The sequence below is a fragment of the Centrocercus urophasianus genome, unplaced genomic scaffold (assembly GCF_019232065.1).
Source record: "Centrocercus urophasianus isolate 14NV4802_14NV808 unplaced genomic scaffold, USGS_Curo_1.0 seq_41, whole genome shotgun sequence".
NCBI classification, from domain to species: Eukaryota; Metazoa; Chordata; class Aves; order Galliformes; family Phasianidae; genus Centrocercus; species Centrocercus urophasianus.
The window spans coordinates 4539021-4562505 of NW_024884989.1; the positions used below are offsets into that span (position 1 = coordinate 4539021).

The following is a 23485-nucleotide window of genomic DNA, read 5'->3' on the forward strand; positions in this document are numbered from 1 at the left end:
GTAGAGAAAATATTTATTGAGCGCACAGAGCTGCTGTTGGGTTAACCCGAATCACCAACAGCCCTGGGGACCAGGTGAGAATTAAAAAGCAATGACACTTGGGGCACAATGCAGCTGTGAGAGCACACGTGTGCACAGGGAATGCGTGCTGCCAGGAGCAGCATGCTGTGCTCTGCTATGGGCAGAACAACGTTTGGATGGATCCATGTGGATACTGCAGAGGGGCCTGAACTCATTGTTCCCACTGCTTCCCATCAGCCAAATGGTCCAAATGTATCCTCGTCACTCTGCATAGATCTCGTCCACCTCCATTTTTTGTTTTTTGTTTTAATATAAAATAATAAAATACATTTATATATTTATATATATATATACTACCAAAACTGTACAATATTGTATGCCAAAAAAAAAAAAAAAGCATCAGAGGACATCGTAAGTAGTGCTATTCAAATGGAAGGGTATGCTTTGCTAGTGTGGTACCACTGTTAGCAGCAAAAGACAGACACAAATAGGCACAGTAAGAAAGCAGATGTCACCTTGACCCACTACCTTGCAGCTCTTGTATAAGAGAACAGAACAAAACCACCATCTCCAGCAGAGAGCCAAGCTGCCATAGAGCCCAGGCCAAAGATGGAAATTGTAGAATCATGGAATTATTAAGGCTGGAAAGACCAATAGGATCCTACAGTCCAACCCCAACCCATCCCTACCATGTCCCTCAGTGCCACATCTCAACAGTTCCTGAATGGCTCCAGGGCTGCTGACTCCCCCCCCTCCCTTGGCAGCCTGTGCCAATAAGTGGTGACCCTCTATAAATCAGGATCTCGGCAGCAGGGATCCTTTCAAAACTGAGCACCTGAGAATAAATCATTTTCTTTGATTTATCTGGGGAGAATGAAGACATGGAGAAATATCTGCAGCAGGAGGTGTGCTTGGATGGGTGGGCATTGAGGAGTGGTATTGGAGTGAGCAGTGGTTGCTTATGGAGGAGATCCAAGTACATTCTGCAGAACTGAGGCTGCAGAGCAGGATGGGGAGGATAAGTCCTGCAGGGTGAGCACACAGCTGGTGAGCCAACCATGAGCTTTGAGTGTGAGAGCTCAAAGTGCCATGGAAGGTCTGGAGGAGCTGCCCAAGCACAGTCTGGGTGAAGCCCTCCTGGATGGTCCTGCAAAGCTCTGTCAGCCCCAATGGAGTGTCCTGCTGCCCCAGCTCAGGCCTCATAGAACTGTCTCTCCACCTGCTTGGTGAGGGTCCCGCTGGACGTCACGGTGCGGCTGATGAACTCTTTGGTGACCTGTTTGGTGAGGGTGCTGCTGGCACTCTCCACTCTCTGGGACGTCATCAGCATGCCGTCTGCAACGAGAGGATGGATTCATGGAGCCACACAACATCCCAAGACGGAAAGGACCATGAGTCCAATCCCTGGTCCCAAACAGCACCACCCAAACCCTATGTTGGACAAGAGCCCCAGTGCTCCCTGGTGGTTTGGGGCAATGCCCACTGCCCTGGGGAACTGTTCCACGCCTGCCGCCCTCTGGTGCAGAGCCTTTCCCTAACCCCCACCTGACCCCTGATGCAGCTCAGGATTTCCTAACAGCTCCCAAACTTTCCATCTTGCAACATGAGCCTGTGAGTCCTTGAGCTTGAGGGGACAACATGGGGCAGCCACAGTGATGTGGCTGAAGATGGTCATCACATATCTCTGCAGGAAGAACCACGGTTCAGATCTTCCTCTGGTCCCTACCTGAGAAGTGGGGGTCCAGAGAGGAATGGCTGATGCTGGTTTTGGTGGTGTATTCCATGGGGAAGTTGTACACCTCTCTTGTGTACTGCTGTCCTCCGAACTGTGAGAAAGTTCCTAGGGAGAAGGAGAAGGGACAAATGAGCCAGGACATGGCAAGGAGCTTCCAGCATCTCAACCCCGCTCAGTGGGGACCAGCAGTAAGCTCAGGAGATTTGTCTTGCTCTCATCCCCCACATTCAGTGCATTTTGCTCACAAGGCACAGCATTGCCTTCCTTACGGAGATTATGGAAATTGGAATCACCACGAGAATGGTGGCTTCCAGAGTGGTTCAGAAAAGGAGCCCAGAAGGCACATTCCCTGCTCTGAGAGCTTTCTTATCTCTGCATTTCCAGAAGGACATGGTTCTGTACCTCCATCTTGAGATTCGATGGTGATGATGCCTTCTCTCTCCGGCCCAACGCCTTGAGTGGTCTTGGCTTGCACTTTGAACTTGTACGGGACGTTCTCACTCAAGTGGGGCACAGTCAGGGTCGTTTCTGGATTGTCACCTTCGACGTAGATATTCCTGGGCTCCCCTAATGCACACACATATGTGACAGAAGTGAGAGTCTCCAATGAGACTGTCCTGTGAGCGTCCAATAAGAAGGTGGACATGCAAACATTCTCCACTGCTGGCTGATGTCTCAGCTTTCCCTAAACACTGTGCCATACACTGGCAGTGCAATCGCACCACCCAGTCCTGCTGTTTCAGCACAGCGCTGACCTTCAACCAATAACCTCCATTGGATTTGGGCTGCACTGAGCTATGGGTCAGTCTTCCCACCATTTCTGTTATACTGCCTTTGCTGGAGGCGTCTTGTTCTCCGCACAGCCTGACACCATACCTCCTCCGTGCAGCATCTCGCAGGTGATCATGTAACCCAGGATGGCCCCGTTGGGTTTGCGTGGTCTCTCCCAGCTGAGCTGCAGGGAGTCAGGGCTGAGGGCAGTGAAAACCAGAGGTCCGGGGGCACTGGGTGTGCTCAGCGTGAAGGGTGAACCTGTGAGGGCATATATGTAATGAAGCAGGGAGGTCTCAGCCATTTGGAAAGCTAGAAGAAAGTGAGCGCATGGGAAATGAATCCCCATTTCTAAATGAAAGGAAGGAAAGGAGCACTTCAGGACGAGTTTAGGGGGGAGAAAACAGCAAGGCCAGTAGATAACCACAAAGACATCAGTGCCTCCTTCCCTGCTTCCCATTCACCTCACCTGGAACAGGGCTGAGTGGGCTCTGTGGGTCCACCTGGGACTCTATGGTGATGACTCCTTCCCTCTCAGGGCCCCAGCCCTCCTCGCTCTGTGCCTTCACCTTGAAGATGTAGGAGTGGTTGGGCAGCAGGTTCTCCACAACCACCGAGTTCTGGCTGGGGTTGGGTATGGTGAGGCGGTGCACCTCTCCTGGGACACACAGGGAGCAGGGACATCAGAGGAGGGTTGCAGGCACAATGACAGAGCCGTGACTTTCTCCTAAATCCTACTTCAAATGGTCTATCCAGAAAACTGAGCCAGAGAACTTCCTCCCAAACCACCTCCATCACACCTTGCCAACCCAGTGGGTAGTGCAGGACCAGATGTTGCTTGGGGCTAGCATTGGCTTCTTGAAAACTTGGAGATTTTCAGTACCAAAGAGAATCACGTTTTCGTGAACTGCCCCCAAGTTTCATGTAAAAATATTACATTCTTATATTCCAATCCTTCTTCCAAATCCAGCGTGACGACAAAACCTTTGACTGAGATGATGGTTGTGATGGAGGTCATCTGGTCCATCCCCCAGCCCAAGCAACGACAGCAAGTTGCCAAGAGAAGACCTGGCCAAGATGTCACCACCAGAAGCTCCCAGCACCCAGATGAGCCCTCTCCTTGCCCACTGACCTCCGTTGAGCAGCTGGTACTGCACGCTGTAGCCCTGTACCTCCTTCTCGCAGTGCGGCTCCTGCCAGCTCACCTTCAGTGAGGTGGGCCCCAGAGCAGAGAACACCAACCGTGTGGGGATGTCAGGGACACCCAGTGGAAACCTGGAATCTGAAGCAAAATGGGACAGACAGTCACAGCAGGAATTTGGGGTTAATTGGGCTGGGTGAGAGAAGGCGGCAGCACACGCAAGCGTGGGATGGTCCTGATGGTCCAGGGAGAACGCAGGGAGAACGTGGGAGATGTCCTCTCTGCAAGCTAGTCTGTCTGGAGGGGGACTCTGCACACCTACAGGGATGTCTTGTGGCCTTGGGGTGCCACCCTTGCATGGGAGAAGGCAAGGTAATCTTCATGCCCTTTGGCCAGGGACCTGGTGCTGTGTGTTGCCCTCTTGGCTCACCCCAAAGCTCTCTGTCCAGTCTGCCAAATGCTTTGTGGACATCTTCAGAGTGAGCACAGCCCTGATCTACACCTAAATCAACCCAACACCTCCAGGGACTGCTCAAGGCCGGGACCCACGTTCTCCCCAGGAGTTCTCCAAAAGCCTGTGGGGTAAGAATGAGAACAAGAAGCTTGTTAGGAATGAAGAGGAAAGGGGTGATGAGGTGATCAGCTCATTAGATCACAGTGGCAGCAGTGGTGAAGGTTAATCAGCCCACATGGCTTGGCACACAGCTGAAATCTCCTGCAAATGGAAAGGTGGTGTGATGGAGGCTCAGCCAGGTCAGGAGGTAGATCAGTGTGGCACACAGAAAGCCATGAGAAAGGGTTTTTGGGAGTAGCTCACAGATGGCCAGCGGCGTGGCTGGTTATGGGATGCATGACTGAAGGAGGCACTGGACAAAGCTGTACCTATGTACTTGCAAATCCCCGCGGACCCATCAGTCATGATTATAGAGTCCCGACAGCCAGTGCTGGGGTAGTAACCCTTCACCTTTACCCTGCTCCTGAAACCCACGTCCCTGGGCCGTGGGATTCTCCTCCCAGCATCTTCAAGGATGGGAGAAAGGAATCTCCCTGAGTAATCTACAGACCAGCATAGGGGAAGAAAGAAAAAGAAAAACACCATTGAAGACGTCAGAGTGGGTTCAGCCCAGGTGCTGACTCCTGCCCAGAGAGAAATTTCTAAGGATTAGATTTGAAGTTTTTTCACAACCTCTTGTCAACACCAGTTTGATGTACACGCATGGAGCTGAAAGGGGATCATGCTGCTAGACATAGTAAGGGGCAACAACATAAGCTCTGCAGTGTGGAAACAAGGATGTAACTCCTGTTCCTGAGTCAGAGATGGGCACCCTTTCCAGAGTGGTCTGGAAGCAGAGCAGCCCTACCAAAGCCCTAGCACATCAGTGGTAGAATCATAGAATCATTCTGAGTTGGAAGGTACACATAAGGACCATCGAGTCCAACCTCTAAGGACATGAGCTGCCATTTCTCTGATTCATCAGCCCCTTTGGCTGCAAACACAGCCCTCACTCCAAAAAGATCTGCAGGGCACGGATCCGAAGGTGGTCATGGAATGGAAGAGCAGCCCCCACCACCTCGTACTCACCGTGCCCCGACATCATGGTGGAGTAGTCTCTGGTCAGTGAGGAGCTCCCCATCACCCTGTGCTCCTGCTGCACGTGCTGGTGGTAGCTGGTGTTTGCTGTCCTGGTCAGCGTGCTGCTGCTGCCGGAGAAGTAGTCCATGCGGCCATTCAGCAGGTGTTCTGTGAAAGAGGGCACATGTAAGGGGCCTGGCTGAGGGTGGGCTTCTGCTCCAGGCTCCATGGCTTTGCCTTGGCTTTGCCCTGGCTTCAGTTGCTCTGGCAGGTCGTTCTGGAGCTCTCCGTCTTGAACAAATCACCCAACATGATAAGGGGGAAACAAACGGGTAAACAGAGACGCTGCCCTACACCAGCACCAGACACACATGGTGCCCAAGGTAACTCCAGACCTCGGCCTCACTGGGGCACTGCTTGCAGTTCTCAACACATTCCCTCACATCTTTCCTTTGATGCAAGCGCAGGTTTATAATTTCAGGTTCAAAAAGAAAGCAGAAGAAGAAAAACAGCCTTTTATGGAGGCGGTTTCTCCTTATCTCTCTCTGGATCCCATCTCAGTTGGATCTAAAAAGCAAACTGCTTCCTTGTTCTGGTCCTTGGCAGATCCTCAGCAGGCCAGGAGAGATCAGCTACCACAGAATCATAGAATCGTTTGAGCTGGAAGGAACCCTTAAAGGTTGTCCAGTCCAAATTTCTGTTTAACAGTCCAGCATTTCTACCCCAGGAGCTCAGGGCACTTAATTAAGTTGAGGAGCTGCCTTTGGAGGCGGTACTTTCCAGGCATTGTTTGAGTTTGCTCGAGTCTTGAAGGTCCAGCCTTTTGTAGAAGCAACTTGCTAGCAGGCTCCCAAGTCCATGCCGAGATGGGGGTTACCTTGACACTCGTGAACAGACACACTGAGACTCTACAGCACGTGGACATCATGCCAACGGGAGGACGGGCACATAAGGGGGAGGAAGGGGGCTGACCCAGCCGCAGCCCCCTTGGCTCAGGGCAGGACGAGACAGGACACTCAGTGCCGTATGAAGTCGTCCTTCACCTGCTTGGGGCCGGGGGGTCCCGCTCCTCATGGGGCTGCCCGTAGCCACGTCGCCATCCTCCTCACGGAGGAGACCCTCGGTGTCCGAGGAGAGGTGGCTGCTGCCAGAAAGGCGGGGAATGGTTTCAGGTGGGAGCCTCCAGGTGATGCGGCGAAGATCCAAGTCTTCTCCCAGCAGCGGCACGTATTTCCATCGGGAGCCTTTGGGATAATGTAAGCACCCGTGTTGGCATGGTCTAGAGGGGACAGAGCGGGACACCAACCGCCTTCGTGCTGCTTGCTAGGAAGGGGAACAGCACCCGTTGGCTGGTGAGTTTGGGTGGTGCACCATCACATCACTGGTAGATGGAGGGAACATGACAAGCACAATGTGCCTCAACCCCAGGACTGTTTTCCAGCCCTGTGTCCATCATGACAAAAAGTGAGAGTTGAAGTCCCACCATACGCCTATCACGAGCAGTCTGCTGCACCAATCCCCTGCTCAGGAGAGGCTTCATGCTCTGCAGTGTGCACGCAGGATGGTCAGACACTTGGTGTTCCCATTACTTCTGCTCTCTGGGAATTGCTTCTGGATCCCAGGCTTTGGAGAACTCCCAAGGAAAGACCATCCAGATCCCACTAATTTATGGCCAGTCTTACCCTCCTTGTCCCAGTGCAGTAGACAAGGGAGCCAGCCTCATCCTGAAAGCTAAGCGATGGAGGAAGAGATGAGAGGCCACAGGGATCCAGTGGGATCCAATTCCCTGACCAGTGCCTCCCTGTCTCCTGGTGTGCTCCCTCCCGTTGGCTTGGTTGAGACCTTGAACCTCCAAAGGACTCAGAGATCTGTGCTTTGCCATCTCTGGTTGGCTAACAGTAATTTTCTTGGTCCATTCAGACAGTAACAGACAAGGAAGATGAACACAGAGGGCTATGAAGAACTTCACCACCCCACCCTGAGATTTCTTTTTGCCTCCTGGCCAGAACAGGTGGTCCTATTTAGGCTAACATTAGTCAAGTGTTCCCAGCTCCTGTGCTTTGGAAGTGCTGATCTCCACCAGCTCGGAGATGATTCGGATCTCCCCATCTCAGTGAGGAGGAAAAGAGCAGTGAAGCTCATTGCTGAAAGCTGTTAAGGAAAGCGAATGTTAGAAGTGACCTTTGCAAAACCTGGAGCAACGTACCTGAATCATCAGAGACGCTGGGACGCTTGCTGCCAGCTGGAGTGCGAAGCACATCCGTGCTGTACATCAGGTAGCTGTCGTAGTCCTCACCTCCTTCAGCATCAATGATGGGGACATCGGGAATGATGGGGACTGGAGGGGAGGTGGGGAGTGCCGTTAGACACACAGCTCACAACCGTGCTGGACCCACCGCGCTCAGGCCTTCAGCCTTCACCAGGGTGAACGGCACAGTGGAGAGGGCAGGGTGTGGAGGAGCAGCTGGGTGATGAAAGAAGCCCCCCAGCACTGCTCCTGCCTCCACTGCCCCCCATCCAGACAGGGCAGCAACTCACTGGACATGGGACGCTTGGGCTGCGTAGCGAGGTTGATGGTGGCTTCTCTCTCAGGTCCCCAGCCAGCACCGTTCCTGGCCTTCACCATGTAGCGGTAGGGCTGGGACTCCCGCAGGTTTTCTATCAGCACCATGCGCTTCTTCGGGTCTTCAACCAGCACCTTCTTCATGGGGCCAATGGGGACTGAAAGTAGAGGTACACATATCCCCCCATGAGGTCATGAGGCACAGACAGCCCCACAGCAGCACGTCCTCGGACAACAGGATTGATGAGCCTTGGTGTCAGGACACAGCTTGGCTCAGGGACAAGGCGTAGAGGCTATCTGGGACGCTCATGACAGGCATGACATTGTCTTGGGGAAATTCCCACACTGAATGCTGAAGTCAGCCTGTAGCAGAAGTCTCCTACTGTAACCATAGATCTAGGTCTAGACCTATGAACAAAGTTTTAAACATGAAAAACAGCACAAAATACTACAGAAATGAATGAGAATTGAGAGTACTCATGGCTTTGCAGGATTCAATCCTAAGTTACGATTTGCTGTGCTCCTTCTTCCTAGAAATGACATCTTATCCCAGTTTTCACAATAAACATCCTTGGAGCCCTTTTGGTTCTAGAATTATAGTCTCATACAATCATTTAGGTTGGAAAAGACCAGTAAGATCACCCACTTCAACCATCAACACATCCCACCATGCCTACCAACCCACATCCCTCAAGGTGACATCTATCCTTTCCTAGAAAACCTCCAGGTTTCCTGCTGCAACATGGGACCAGCCCAGATGTGAGAAGTGCACTCCAACTGGTAGAGCTGCCCTGGCAAGAAAACAAGCAACTTACCATTTTCATCATTAACGAGTCCATAACTGACTTCATAAGCTGTGATCACCCCATTGGTTTCTGCAGGCTCAGCCCAGCTCAGCTGTGTCACGGTGGAAGACACGACATTGAAAGCCAAGCGACCAGGCTCACTGGGAACTGTAATGGCAAGAGCCAAGAGGCCGGGTTACTCCAGCTAGGAGCAAAGCAATCAGGAGCCTGGAGCTCCATAAATGGCAGACAGATGAGCACAATTTGCTGCTACATAGAGAATCTCACCACTCTCCAGCGTGCGGCAGTGTATGATGTCAGAGTAGGCCCCTTCACCCATAGCATTGTAGGCACAGACTTGCATCTCGTAGTCGCAGAAGGCATAGAGGTTTTTCAGTGTTGCCCCTGGTGATTTGACATCCATGACGTTGGCTTCGGATTCAGGGTCACCCTGCACCCAGTATTTCACCTGACAAAACAAGTGATAGCTATGACTCCTTCAAATCTTCACTGTGATAGGTGAGGAATTCCTCATTTCTTCTTAGATCTGTTCTTAGGACATTGTTCAGCTGTCCAAAATAGGGGTCAGAACACTTTGTGGTACCTCCAGACCTCACTGCCTCATTTGCACCCCCTTCCAGAACAGGTAGGTGTCTTTTGGGACCTTCCCTGCAACGTTGCCCAAAGGTAAGGGATGGAAAGGGGGATGAGCCCAACAGGAAACTTTCCTGCAAGTCTCACATCCGCCTGAAAATGGTCATCAGGGTTGGAGAAGTATTGGCACAGCTGCCCAGGAAAGAGTCACCATCCCTGGAGGTATGAACTGTGGAGATGCAGCACTGGGGGACGTGGTCAGTGGGGATGGTAGGGGTGGATTGGGGCTGGACTTGGCGATCTTAGTGGTCTTTCCAACCTTAATGATTCTATGAAAGGGACCAGGATGGAAGAACTCGCTCCCTTTTTTGAGTCTCTTCTCCCCATCCCTTCAGCATGAAGGAATACGGGTGTGAGAGCCTCATGACAGGACCCACACCTCCCCTGGTATCCACACACTCCTCACCTTGTACCCCAGAGGTTTTCCCGTTGGAGGAAACCAACTGAAGTGGATTTCTTTGGAGCTCAGGGCCTGGGCACTGGGATTAAGGGGTGCACTCAGGCGGCCTTTGGGAGACTGGGTGAGCTGGCCCATGCCAGTCAGTGGGGGGACACCATCCACCACCTCTGTAGACACAAGGGAGAGAGAACGCATCAGTGCCAGTCCTCCAAGGAGATGGAAATAAAAGAAATGGGCACCTTCCTGGCACTGCCTGGCCATTCAGCGTTACTGAAGGATAAATATCCATCATAGGGGAGGGAGACTGAGGCCACTTGGTGATGCCATCCCCCCAAACCATGCAGCAAGCTGGCATAAAGTCTGGCTTTGATCCCCTGATGTCCTGCACCACCTGCTTCTTCTCCCATTCTCAGAAGAATTTGGCTTCTTGCAGCTGGAAATCTTCAGCTTGGCTCAATCTAATGCTGACCACCTCTCCCCCTATTTTTACAGCTTTTAATTCAAATCCCTAAAGGAAAAGGAGTGAAGAATGCACTCTATTTCCTTTTTCAGTACAGACCATCCATCTTCTTCCCACCTATACTCTCTAATGCCTCTAGAGGGAGACCCACATCCACCGGTCGGAGCTGGACGCTGCTCATCGCAGCTCTTACAGGGAGGTGGGAGACTGGAGCTTCGTGGCACACTCCAGGTGAACCGATCCTGCGTGGGGTGAACCACCTCCTGCTGCCATCGCCCAGCACCTGGCTGCCAGCCCCTACCTGGGTCAGCAATGGTCACCGTAGCCTGGGGGTATCGGCCAATCTTGGCCCCATACTTGGGATGGAGGAGGTCGATGGCAAATTGCTTGACCTGGCGGTTGTGCAGGAGGGTGTCTATCTCAGTTAGCTCCAGCAGGGAGACTTGCACTTCCTTTCGGGTCTCCCCGGGCTGGAAGACCAGGTCACCTTCTGTGAAGACGTAGTCCTGGAAGAGAAAGGAGTAGTGCGTGCTTATAGCCCACAGCAGCCACGAGATGGTTCTCAACCTTTGGCTCTCCCTTCTCCTGGCCATATCTCCTTTGAGCCCAGTTCACTGTTTCTCTGCAGGTTGGTTCCTTTCTTGGTGCCTGCTCATTTCTGCCTGCCCAGGTCAGGAGCCCCATCCTTACCCTGCCTTCCTTGGCAGTGAGATCTCGGGTCCTGTAGGTAACTTGGGACCTCCCGTTGTCTATGATCTCCCGCAGGACAGGGATCTTGGCCACCTTATCAAAGCGGCTGTGGGAATAGGCTGGCTGCAGGAAGGTGATGAGGCTGCTGGCTGGAAGGGGTAGGAAAGAACAGATGTGTTAATGCACTAAGATTCACACTACAAGTGCTCAGGGAGGGAGTTCATAGAATCGTAGAATCATTTGAGTTGGAAGGGACCCATAAAGGTCACTTGGTCCAACTCCCCTGCAATGAGTGGGGAGTTCTTACCACCCAAAGCTATAAACCACATTGGAAATACTACTGCATAGGCTGGTGGCTTCACCAGTCCTGACTCTTCTCCCTGCTCAAAACCACCCTATGAGAAGCAGAAGCAAATCACTGGGGACATTCACCTGCTGCCCCAAGCACTGCAGGGACCTATGGCCAACCCATGGAACTCTTGCCATGGAATTAGTAAGAAGTAAACTGTGGTGATCAAATATTTTGGTCTCTGTCACTAGGGGTGATAACTTTTCTTCTTATGCTTTAAAAGATGCTGTGGTTTAGACCCCAGTACCTGAAGACAGCAGTCTCTGGCCTGTGACCTATGGGAGCACACAGACTGCACCTTCCTAACAAACCACAAGTCCATCTGGACATGGGACACACAGATACAAACTGCCCTTTGTCTCATGCCATGGTCACCGTCCTTCACCTTGTTCCTTGATGATGGTGATGTTGACAATCCTGCGTCCAATCTGTGCGATGCCGGTGGGGACATCGATGGCCTCCACCTGCAGCTGCTTCTCATCATCATCATCCTCCCTGATGAAGAGTGGGACGCGGACATCAACCAGCTCCACAGCTTCTTGGAATTCCACCATGCCGTGAGCATCTGGGGGAAGGGACAATGATGGAAGGTGGGAAACGTCCTGCCCCAGGACACAGCATCGGGCTCTGCTCCACACCTTGGTCAGAGGTCACAGTGTAGTATCCTGGTGAAACCTTCAGGTCATTGAAAGCCTCGTGGGAAACGTGCTTCTCAGTGACCTTGATGATCTCTGTCTTGGCAGAGCGAGGGGCGGTGAGCACCGTGTCCACAATGGTGTGGTCCTGTCTGGAAGAGAGGAAGAAAAGAGCTGAATGAGGTTTGCTTGCTGCTGGAGAACAGCATAGAAGGCTGGAAGATCCACTTACCTCTTCCCAGAATTGGGCTGTACCCTGGGAGGGGGAGAAAGAAACAATCAGAGTGAGTAAAACCTTTGGGGAGACAAAGTTCTGCGTGAATCACAGCCCTGCACATGTCTGAGCTGCAGAAGCTGCCCTGCGGGCTGCAGCCATAGGGACCAATGCCAACCCATCCTACAGAAACAACGGCCCCGTTTCATGTTCCCTCCTGTCAGGCTGCTCCCTCCAGCCCTAGGTTTCCCAATGCAGTGAGGAACAAGCCCACGGGGCACCCACAGCTGCTCAGAGCCGCAGGGAGGGGATGGTGCTCCTTGCTCAGTGCCAGCATCCCCATGCTGCAGCAGGCACTTATTGTTGTGCACAGGGCTGAGTTTCCCCATTGAGCACCATGTGAGCACTGGGAATGGCCCACAGACCACGCTCCATCCCACACCACAGATTTCACACCCTTCCCATCACTCTTGGGCATTGGCCCTGGGGTACCCAGACCCTGAACAGAAGGTCTTTCCACAGTGACCCACCTGAACTTGGTCTGCTGGGGCTTGTAGCAGCCTGGGATGTGCTTGTAGATGTCATCCAGCTGTAGGAGCAAGAGGGACTTTGTAGATGTACATCACCCCGAGCCAAACCCAGTCCTCACCTTTTCCCCCCACCCAAGGCAGGGATGACCATACAGCTTGTCCCCAGGACACAGCTAGAGGCTGCACCTGGAGCAACCCAATGCAATGCTTTGATAATCCTGAGGATCTGTGCTTTCTTTCAGTAAGAGGGAAAAATCACTTCTTTGAAGATTCCCATCCCCATCCCCACGGTGCTCAGACTCTTACATTCTCTTCCACTTCCTTGCGCAGCTGCTCGCACTCCCGGCTCTCTGGCTTCACCAGGTTCTGCGTGAAGAGCCGTGTCAGCCTCAGCGACAGCCCATAGGGAACTGGAAGAAGAAATTACCCACTTTGACAACCCAGCCAACAGCTGGATGCATGGCGTCCAGATCACATGCTGCCAACAGCTAAATCCCATCCAGCATCAGCCCAGAAGACCTTTGCAATGCATTTGGAGGTGACATGATGGCTACTGGGGGCAACCACTGAGGCTTCACGTCCTCCACCATCTCCTCCAGGCCCCGTTCCTCATGTCTGTCACTTACTGAGGTCCTTGGGGTTGAGGGCAGCGTGGGAGGTGAAACCCTGCTTGTGGACGTTGTTGTTGATCTTCCAGCGGACGGTGTCCCGACCCTTGAGGGATCCACTGCGCACCATGGGGGTGTCCAGGTGGTCTGAGGACATGAGGCTCTGGCGGAGCATGTAGTGGTCCTCCTTAAAGCCAACAGTGCGACCTGCAGAGCAGGAGCAGAGTCGAATAACCATAAAATCGTGGACTATCCCAAGTTGGAAAGGATCCATGAGGATTATTGTGTCCAACTCCTGGGTGCAACGGATGCCAACCATCAATTCCCCAACAGCAGGGATTCGTCCTGGGGAGTCTTCCACCAAGCTAAGGGTATTGGGAGCACAGTGGAGCCAACAAGTTGGTGGCAAGAGTGGGGGTGTCCAAGAATGGGGACAGCATGCAACCCAGCTTGGAGAGCCAGCAGGGGGGTTCCAGTTGGGGAGGGAGGATGAGCAGTATCTTTTCTCTGAGGCTCTGATTAGACATTGCCCCGATTCATCTCCCAACTGAGACAGGAAGAGGAGGAGGATGCCTATTTTTGTGTATCCCCCCACAAGAAGGCAGTGACCCCACAGACCCCTCTCCCCATTCAAAGGGCTCCTACCTCGTGCACAGCAGGGGAGCAGGGCCAGGCAAGCCTAGAAAATAAATGACCAAACACACAGTCACTCTGTAGTCAGGGGTTAAACTCCCATCTTCAGTTGGGAGGATTTAGTGCTGGAGTGAGGACAGAAGGGGCTCTGGAAGATGACCTTAACCTGGCAGCCTTTTAGTGGGGGAAGTCACACTGCAGTTCATAGCAGTGGTGCTGGATGTCAGTCAAGAGGCAGAGCTGATGCCCCGGCTACAATGGAGGTGGGCTGGGTTTGGATGTCACTCACCTTGCAGCAGGCGCAGAACCTCCAGCACAGCAGCAGCAGCAGCCCCAGGAGCAGGATGAGGAAAATGAGCAGTGGGATGAGCCAGAGGAAGCTGCCAGGAGGGCACTCTGCAAACAACAGCAGCATCAGCAGCGCATCAGCGTCCGAGGGGGATGTGAGGAGCCAGGTTCAGCCTGGGAGCATCTCTCCCAATGCTCACAGCGAGCAATGCTGCCCAGGGAGAGCTCTGCCACTTCTCTACTCACCTTTCTTCTTCTGCACCTGGACGGTGGCATTGGGGAGAACACTGGGGTCTCCCTCCAGTGTGTAGTGATAGGTGCAGTCATCCTCTTCATCCTGAAAGGAGCAGTGCTCATTGGCCTCCTCTGCAAACAGATTGGGAACACCATCATCAATCAGGCTGTGGCCACCAGGATTAGCACCCCCCCAGGCCATGCACAAGGCAGACAGATCCCATGTCTCTGCATCTCAGTACCTTTCTTCAGTTCCTCCACCATCTGCACGTGGAGGTGGCATGTGCTGCAGTTCCCCTTCCTGTTGCCTGTTCCCCAGGCCTGGCACTGCACACAGTCCCTGATGCTCTCGCACACGGCCTGGAAGCCCTGGGCAGAGGCAGATGGAGATCAGCCCTGGGGGAAGCATCACACCCAGAGCAGGCTGCAGAGATGCCATCCCCAGTACTGCAGCACCCACGTTAGGTGACCTTCCCAAAATAAGACTGAGCTATCTTTCTTCCCAAGGGATTAGCAGTGGGGAAACTGAGGCACTGAGCCACGAAAAGAGTTTTTTGCCTTGAGGCAAACCTGAATAAAGCAATAGTCAAGACCTCTGCCGCATGCACACCCTACACACACTCAGCATCCACACTGCTGGGGAGCTGGAGGGCATGGCATCCCCCCAAGCTCTGCACTCCTTCCCCAGCAATTCACCCTGGGAAGGAGAAGTGAGAAACCCAAAGGACCCCATGCAGATCCTCACCAGGGAGTAGCTGATCTCGCAGGTGGAGCTGGTGTACAGGGATGCCTTGTCACAGATGCACCGTCCGCACTCACACCTCCCCTGGTTGTTGCAGATGCCCTGGGGGAGCAGAGGGGACGGTGGGTGTCACAGAGCATTCACACACAGGCCGTGACACCAGGTTTTGCTGCTGGGACATTGCTGTGGGTGCCTGGGACATACCCCCCTGCTGTCAATGCAGGTGTCATTGCTCGTGGGACACTCACAGCCAGGACCCTCCCAGCCGCTCTCGCACACACATGCGCCCTTGGAGCAGCGACCACGATCTGCAAGGTGAGAGGAGACATCACTGCATGGCACCCCGACGTGGGCTGCATCCCTGAGCCTGGGCAAACAGAGTGCCCCCATTTCCATGCACATGTGCAAGTGTAGAGTCCCCCAGACCCATCAAGTTCTTCATCCTCATGTCCCAGTGCCACAAACTGGGCTCACCGGGACCTGCAGGCACTGAAGGAAGGGATCGTAGAATATCCCTTATCACAGTATATTCAAAGTTGGGAGATATCCATAAGGATCATAGAATATCTGAAGTAGAAAGGGACCCATAAGGATCACAGAATATCCCAAGTTGGAAGGGATCCATAACAACCATAGATTATCTCAAGCTGGAAGGGAGCCATAAGGATCATAGAACATCCCAAGTTGGAAGGGACCCATACGGATCGTTGAGTCCCACTCGATGGCTCTCACCGTTGCAGAGGAAGCCGGAGGTGCGCGGGCACTGCAGCACGTCGTATTGGCAGAAGTCCCCATCAAAGCGCTGCATCAGGTCCTCAGGGTAGCACTGACACTTCCCACAGAGACATTCGCCCCGACCTGAGCATGGCTCCACATCCCCAGGGCGGATGCAGGCTTCGTTGTTGAGGGATGAGGCCGGAGAGCAGTCACACGTGTCCCCTCGCCTGGGGTGACATGGAGAAGGGTGGGAGCAGAGCATGGAGACTGCGCCCGGGCAGAATCCTCAGGGCATGTGTGAGCATCGTGCTGTGTCCCCAGACATGGCAGAGGGACACGAGGCTCAGTGAGGTCCTTACCAGCCTGCATGGCAGATGCACTGCCCACAGATGAAGTCCCCATGAAAGCTGCACTTGGGTGATCGGAAATCTGGTTGCTGTAAGGGCATAGATTAGAGGTGGGCTGGGTGGGCTCAATTCCCCCACAGACACCTCAAGCATCAGAAGGCAAAACCAAGGGAAAAGCTTTGCCCATGAAACTGAGTTTTGCAGTAGGATCATGTGCACCATGAGCTCAAAGCAGCATCCCTGAGCCTCCTGACCCGGAACACCAAACCTCCTGCCCAGGGCCAAGCAGGACCAGTACATACCTGCTCACAGGGACACACGTCGCACACGACGGAGGCTTGGACTTGGAGGCTGTCGCTCAGTGAGGTGGGTTTCACATGGATAATGCCCTGCCGGTCCTTCTCAGGGAGGGTGCAGACGTGCTGCCCACCAACGTGCTCCAGAGCCTTCACCCGCACCTGGAACTTACCCTGCAGGGATGGGGCAGGTGGGTGAGCCCAGAGGAGTGACTCCATCACCGAATCCCAGGAGGGAGGAAGCTGGGATGTGTCGGGAGCTCAGCCCTCCCAGGGACCTGATTCTCTGTGATTCTGTGACCTACCACTTCCCCACGGGTGATGTGGAAGGACCCAGATTCCGTCTTTTCATACATTGAGGAGATGAATTCCGTCTTCAGGGCCTTGGGGACAAAGTCAGCTCGGATGTCCATCTTGGAGCGGATGCGCTGGGTGGACAGAAGGAGATCATCAGCCTTACTGACACCACATCCCACCCTGGGAGCGAGAGCAAAGCCCTGCAGAGCACAGTTACCTCAAAGGCTGTACGAAGCAGTTCCACTATGTTGGATGAGTCCTCCTGCAGCACCCCTATCTCAGAGATGGGGAAATATTTGTGCAGCTTCTGCAGAGAAAAAGGGGCACACTGAGGTATGGCACCATGGTGGCAAGTCCAACTGTTACTGCTCCTTAGCACCGTCTGAGGCAGTGAGCCCACAGCTCTCCTTAGCCCAAGATCGGGGTGATGCTTTTGTTCATGGGCTGCTGTGATCAATAGACAAGATTTTAGTAGAAAAAAAATAAAAATGTGATTTTAGCAGGAAAAAGAGGCGGGGAAGTGCTTAGGAAAAAGGGGTCAACCATGTATGTCCTCAGGGATGTTCTCAGCTCAGCTTGAGGTCTTGACCAAGGTCTTAAGGTCTTTTTGCTCTCTGGCTCTGTGTCTCCACACGAACAAAGGAGACTCCTAGGAGCTCAGATTCCTGCATCCCAACAACACATCTTGGGGCCTTTCACAACCCAAACCAGAACTTGAGACACCACGACACAAATTCAAAGTGACAGACATTGCTTCAGCACTTGGGAACCAAAGAGGAGCAAGAGATGGTCCTGGAAGAAAGATGATCCCATGAAGCTCCCTCACCTCATAGTAGCTGTAGGAGTGGTTGGTGACAGCAAAGATGGGAATGATGTTGTGCTGACCCAGCAGGCGCACCAGCGTGGGCACCGAGGGGTAGTCCTGCTTGGTGTCATACACATAGGTGCCATGGGTGTCCAGGTGACACTCCTCATCATTCCTCGCCAGGATCCCTGCCAGGACATTGGTGCCATCAGCTTCGTAGTGAAAGGCTGACTCAGTGGAGAATACAAGCAAGTGTGTGCTGTCCTTCCTCCAACCAATCTTGTCCTACAGATGGGGAGAAAGAACCTTTACTTCTGAGCCCACCACACAGCAATTTTGGTCATTGGTAGGGCTTGGAATACTCAGCCCATCCAGACCAGAACCTGACCATTTGTCAGCCACTGTCACCTTGCAAACAGCAGTCTGCAGGATGGCATCGAAGCCACCCTCAGGTGCATCCAGGTTTCCAGAGATGCGTTCCTTCCTGAGCTCCTGGCTGAAGTAGTTGATGTTGTTGGTCAGGCGGATGACGTTCTTGAAGGAGAAGGGGGAGTCAGCGTTGTTCCATGGCTCACGGAGCCTATGAGAGAGCAGGAGGGCAAAGAGACGTTCCAGCAACCTCAATGGGGAGCTGCATACCTGTACGGCCCCCCAGCCTTACTCACTTTTCGGGTCTCATGTCTGTTTGTGGGGATGAGACTTTGTCCACAAACTTGCCAAAGCCGATGGTGTAATTGGAGGTGAGTGCTTGCAGGAACTCGGCTGGGAGAGAGGAATAGATGTGAAAGAGGATAAGCCCACTGCGTTGCTGCTCCACAGAAAGGTGCCCTTTCCTGGGTGCCATCTATGCTGGTCACATCTCAGATTGGACCCCAGGGATTTAAACTCTTTGGGCTCAGATCTTGTCTTTTTGAGGTAGAAACCTACGCCACTTTTGGCAGCTCCTTTCCAAGACAGGAGTTTCCAATACAACCCATGCCTACAGGCTCGAGGTGCCAAAGCCACTGCACAGAACAACCCCACAGGGCATAGAGAGAACACATGATGGGCCAGGAGGGATCCACCCAACAGAGCAGCAACAAGAAACTAATAAAAGTTTTATCCTGACATGGAACCCTGTGCTCCCTATTCTCACCCAGGTTTTGCCCCATGCTCTTGAGATTATCCAGGTCATCAGACATCGAGTAGGAAAAATCCATAAGGATGTAGAGATCCACGGGGCTCTCCAGGGGCTGGAAGACGTCCATATTGAAGCTCATCTCCTCCCCAGCCCGCAGCCTCATGAACATGGCCTGGGGGGCCACCTGGGTCCTCTGCAGGAATGTGTTGATGCTGATGTTCTGCAGGGGAAGAGCGGGGTGAATGGGATGCACTCCACCTCTTGTAGGCAGGTAACTTATGGTGGATGCCCCAGTCTTGGTGACACCCAAGGTCAGGCTGGACGGGGCGCTGGGCACTGATGGAGCTGTGGGTGCCTTTATTCATCGCAGGGAGATGGACCAGGTGGCCTTTGAGGATCCCTTCCAACTCAAACCATTCTATGAATCTACTACCCCACTCCCTGCCCTCAGAGCAACAATTCCCCCATGCCCATATATGCCCAGCTGGGTGCCTTCCCAGACATCAACATCTGGAGATGGGGGTCCCTGCAGTGCCCACCTGCTGAGTGTGCATCTCGCCCCTCGTGTAGACGATGCCGGCCTCCCCGCAGCCATAGCGCAGCAGGTTCTCCCGCAGGTCACAGCGCGGCTCCTCAAAGCTCTGCATCAGTATGAGAGCCGTGTTAAGGGCACCAAAATAAGCAAAAAAGCAATAAATAAATAAATAAATAAATAAATAATAATAATAAAAAGGTGTGAAGTATTGGCACAGGTTGCCCATAGAGGCAGTGGTGCCCCATCCCTGCAGACAGCCAAAGGCAGGGATGGGCTGTGAGCACCGATGGAGCTGTGGGTGTCCCTGCTCAGGGCAGGGGTGGCACCAGATGGCCTTTAGGGCCCCTTCCAGCTCCAACCATCCTGTGATTCTATGATTCCATACTCTCAGCAGGAAGGGCACAGTGGAATCCTGGGTGAGTCAGTTGGGCCTGGTGAGCCCTTCCTTGTAGGGCAGAGAGATGGAGACAAGTGTTGCCCAGAAGATCCAGTGTCCCCTAGAACACTGGGGAATGGGAGCACCTGGGATACATCTCTCCCTCCATCCTATGGGTAATCCCTGTATTGGGATACCTGAAAAACTTCAGCCCTGGCCAAAATCCCTGAAAAATTTCAGCCCTGGCCAAAGGGCATTCATTGATAAATTCCTGTATTTTGGAAGCTTGCCCCAAACTTTCCCTGCCTCCCTGTAGTCAGTGTCTGAGTTAAGGGCAATCCACATCTCAGAGCTTTGGGTCTGCAGCCAGAGGCTGACTCCGTTCTTGGGTTCTTCCCCTGGATTTCCCAGTGATGGGATGCAGGGTGTGGAAGCAGCTGGGATCACAGCCCCACAGCCCTGCCTGCCCTCACCTCCTCGGTGCAGAAGGAACACTCCTTGGCCACACGGATGCACTCGGTGCAGCTCTTTGCCCGGCTCTGCACACAGCGGTTATCTGGAGGGGGAAGATTGCAGCACAAGGAATGCAGAAAATAAATAAGGATGAGAGGTGCAAAGGCCGACCCTATTCCCTATTCCCGTGGAGTCGGAGGTTTTGCTGGGGCGGATGGAGGAAGGCTGCACTCACTTCTGCTCCGTTGGCCAAGAATGGTGGTGCAGAGCAGGGCCAGCAGCAGCAGCCCCACACACGGCCCTGGCAGCGTGGCCATCCTCTTCCTCCTGCAACACATGGGGTGCTGAGCAGTGGAAAAACCAAGGCTGGGGGGGAAATATCCCAAAAGGAGACAGTGGTGTGCCTGGGAGAGCTGGAGCATGGGCACAATCCGTGCTCTGAGCAGGGCAGGGCACAGCAGCAGAACCAAGAGCAGCCCTTGCTCCATGCAGGCTCACGCAAGAGAAGGAGCTGTGCTGGAGCAGAGTGGCTGCCACCCCACTGCCACCCCATTGCTGGGCAGAGCCCAGCGTCTTCCACACACGAGAGCAGCAGTGTTTGGATCCAGCCCTGGATTGTCCTGGGAGAGAGCAAAGCGTCCACCTGCACCCCCCCACAAAGCACAACACAGCGCCGTCCCTCCCGCTATTTCCTATTGCAGTAAGAGTTTCCAGGATGGCCGAACAACAAACAGAGGGTGAGGTCTTGGGAAATGCCAGACCCAGAGCTCTGGGCTGCCCAGAGCTGTCAGGAGGCTGCGTGGTTTGGAGAGCACTGGGGTCCCTTGCACAGATTCCAGGGGAGCCCACAGAAATATACTGAGTGCACAAAGCTGTGCAGGTGCAGAAGTCGTGGCAGCAAGGACTCCAACACGGCACCAGTGCTGGGATTTCTCTCTCTGAGTGCTCACATAGTAGCTGGATACATGGCAACAGCCCCATTGCAGAAATAGGGAAAAATCTCCCATTCCAGGGCCCAGAGCTCAGCTCAGCCCTGTGGTGCAGACCCAGCTCCTCTCCTGCCCACGAGGCCAGGCAGAGTCATCACGGCACTCCCTGGCCTTTGGGTACACCGACGCAGTTATGTCCTTTTGAGAGCTGAGATAAGCAGCCATAAAGCACAGCTTGGTGTTGACATCCTGGTGCCCTGTGCACTGCCAGCTTTGAAGTGTCTGGTCCCACCCCACATTGCCAGCAATCCATGCTCAGAATAAAAGCAGAGTAAAGTGGCCGTAATGTCATAGAATCCTCTGAGTTGGAAGGGATTCCTGAAGGTCCTCTAGTCCAACTCCCCTGCCACGAACAGAGACTTACTTAGGAAAAGGTGCTGTGCTTTGGTTGGGTTTTCATGACAATAAAAAAGAAATCGGCTCAATTGGGGAGGATTAGGAGACAAAGTGGAGCTGATCCCAGTGGCACAAAAGCAGCCAACCTCTCTCCAGCCACATCTCCTCCTGCTCTTCTTCCTCTGCCCCCAGTCTCCATCTCTGCCTTGGCACAGCCAACACGCAGCTCCAGAAAGCACCGAGGAACCCCTGGGCTGCACTGCTCACACCTGAGCAAAAAGGCCCTCCTCCAAAGGAACCACTGCAGGAACAGTGTGGGGACAGGCTGGGGCAGCAGAACCTGTCCCCACCTTCCCTTGTCAGCTTGGTGCTGGGAAGGATGAAGCTGCAGCCAGCACTGCCCTGGAGCACATAGAGGAAGAGGGCTGAGGAATGGGAACCCAATGTCCTAAGCTCCGTGCATACCCCCCTCGTAGGCCTTCATCTGCACAGCTTGGAGGTTGGGATGGGCACAGCAGCCATCTGCTGCATTTAGACTTATGAAATACCACTGGAGACAGGGCTGTCGGCTCACTTCAGGGACGGCAGCCTCAGGGTATCCAAGCACCCAAACACACCCTCCTCCCAAACAGTGATCCTGTGTGTCACCTCTGTCCTCTGTTTCATGCGACACTGGAGTCTGCAGGGATCCAACCCAGCATCAAAGCAACCCACGGGACTGGGGACAGCGTGTCAAGGGCCCCAGCACTGCCTGATCCCACTCTGCAGTCACAGACCCCCCTGAGGTGCAGTGGGACCCACAGGATGGAGAAGGGGATGGTGGTGGGAGGCAGCTGGAAGAGCACCCAGTGCTGTGCCAGGGAGAACCCAGCACCCAGGTGGGCAACACGCAGAGACCTCACAAGCTCAGGAACCACCAGAACAGACCCCCAGAAAAGCACCACCAACCTGACCCGCATTTCACAGGGTTTGCAGCCAGCGACCTGCTCTGCAAAATAACCTCCGTGAGCTCTTAGTCGTGCCTCCGCAGGAGGACTTTCCTCTTGTAACCTTTGAAACCTGGAAGGAACTGTCTCCAAAAGCAGCAGCGCTGCAGGCTGTGTGCAGTCCCAACGGCACAGGCACGGCCCCCCCCGGGCAGCTTTGTTCCACCAAATAACTTTAGAAAGGAAAAGCGCTTTGCACAGCAGAACTGCCCAGGCACGAGCAGCACAGCCAGCAGCAAAAAGGCAGCAGAAAGCACGCAGCTATCGCTAAAGGAGAAGGGCAAACGCACGCAGCTGAGCCCACCTGCCCTGTGCCTTCATCCGCCCCCGAGTCAATCGGCACCACCAAATTAAAAACAAACCCAACGCCACGGAGCTCAGATGAATTAATTCCACAAACCTCATTAGCGCCGGTGCTGACAGCGTCCAAACCTCCGCCGTGACCCGAAGAACAGCACCCACACAGCGAGCCAAGGAATTCCTCCAACAGCAGCAGGGAACGCAGTGCTCCGCTGCCACCGGCTCAGCTCTGGGCTGGGCCTTTTCTTCCTTTTTTTTTTTTTTTTTCTTTTCCCTTTTATTCCCTCCGCTCTATTTTTCTGTCCCCTTTCTCTTTCCGGTTAAACGCCGATCTCCGTCCCGCAGGGCTCACATGCCCAAAGATTGACCTCGTTCTCCACGTTCCTCCATCCCGCGGTGCCCAAAGGTGCGAGCCGAGTGCTGAGCCCCGTGCCCAGGTGAGGCCGGGCTTTATGCTGGCCAGGTGGGAGGGGGCCGTGACTCAGTGGCTGGCATTCCTCCGCGCTGTGCACACCTGTACAGGCAGGCACAGCCCCGCAGCCTCCGCGCTGCCTCCCCCCGTGCAACTCATCCCCATCCCAAAGGAAAAGGGCTGAGCCGGCAGCAATCCAGCCCTGGGAAAGGGCTGCGTTTGCCACCGGTTGCTTTATTGGTGGGGCTGAGGGCTCGTCCCTCTGTGGCACTGCTGCCCAATGAAGGCAAAGGTTGGATGTTGGAGCTCTGATCCGCCCAGCAGTGGGATTCTTTTTGCTGGGAGAAAGAATGAAGCTTGAGTAAGTGGGAATAAATGGGTTAACCAGGAAAAAGGAGGATGTGTTTGCACCGTCAAAAATCACAGCAAACGGGAAACAGGAGAAACCGAGGATGGCACGGGCACTCGAGCTCCAGCGTTTCCTTGTTTC

General features: G+C 53.8%; 1 protein-coding gene across 4 annotated transcripts; it reads right to left on the bottom strand.

Annotated features, from left to right (window-relative positions):
* On the bottom strand, positions 1-23190 carry ITGB4 (integrin subunit beta 4). 4 transcript variants are annotated; one of them, XM_042833258.1, is made up of 40 exons: positions 22684-23190; positions 20208-20299; positions 19993-20075; positions 19148-19249; positions 18624-18828; positions 18154-18250; positions 17897-18068; positions 17510-17773; positions 16901-16990; positions 16692-16814; positions 16393-16560; positions 16103-16179; positions 15759-15970; positions 15231-15334; positions 15030-15128; positions 14527-14653; positions 14297-14416; positions 14052-14158; positions 13775-13808; positions 13148-13336; positions 12828-12931; positions 12522-12580; positions 12010-12033; positions 11781-11929; positions 11528-11707; positions 10794-10942; positions 10405-10609; positions 9650-9810; positions 8878-9058; positions 8620-8757; positions 7780-7962; positions 7448-7579; positions 6285-6485; positions 5251-5409; positions 3660-3809; positions 2997-3185; positions 2633-2788; positions 2159-2323; positions 1748-1861; positions 1-1356 (listed from the first exon to the last, which is right to left on the bottom strand). In XM_042833258.1, exons 1-40 carry the CDS (start codon positions 22686-22688, stop codon positions 1214-1216), a joined length of 5412 nt encoding a protein of 1803 aa, XP_042689192.1. In that variant the 5' UTR covers positions 22689-23190; the 3' UTR covers positions 1-1213. The 4 variants fall into 4 exon arrangements, with proteins under 4 accessions (XP_042689192.1, XP_042689191.1, XP_042689193.1 ...); XM_042833257.1 differs by lacking the exon at positions 22684-23190 and adding an exon at positions 22246-22360; XM_042833259.1 differs by lacking the exons at positions 6285-6485; positions 22684-23190 and adding an exon at positions 22246-22359.
* Positions 23191-23485: the final 295 nt, after the last annotated feature.

Coding starts and splice junctions, on each gene's coding strand:
- ITGB4 (XM_042833257.1), bottom strand. Junction 11,708..11,780: donor CACTGTGACCTCTGACCAAG/GTGTGGAGCAGA, acceptor CCCTTCCCCCAG/ATGCTCACGGCATGGTGGAA. Junction 10,943..11,527: donor CACCATCATCAAGGAACAAG/GTGAAGGACGGT, acceptor TACCCCTTCCAG/CCAGCAGCCTCATCACCTTC.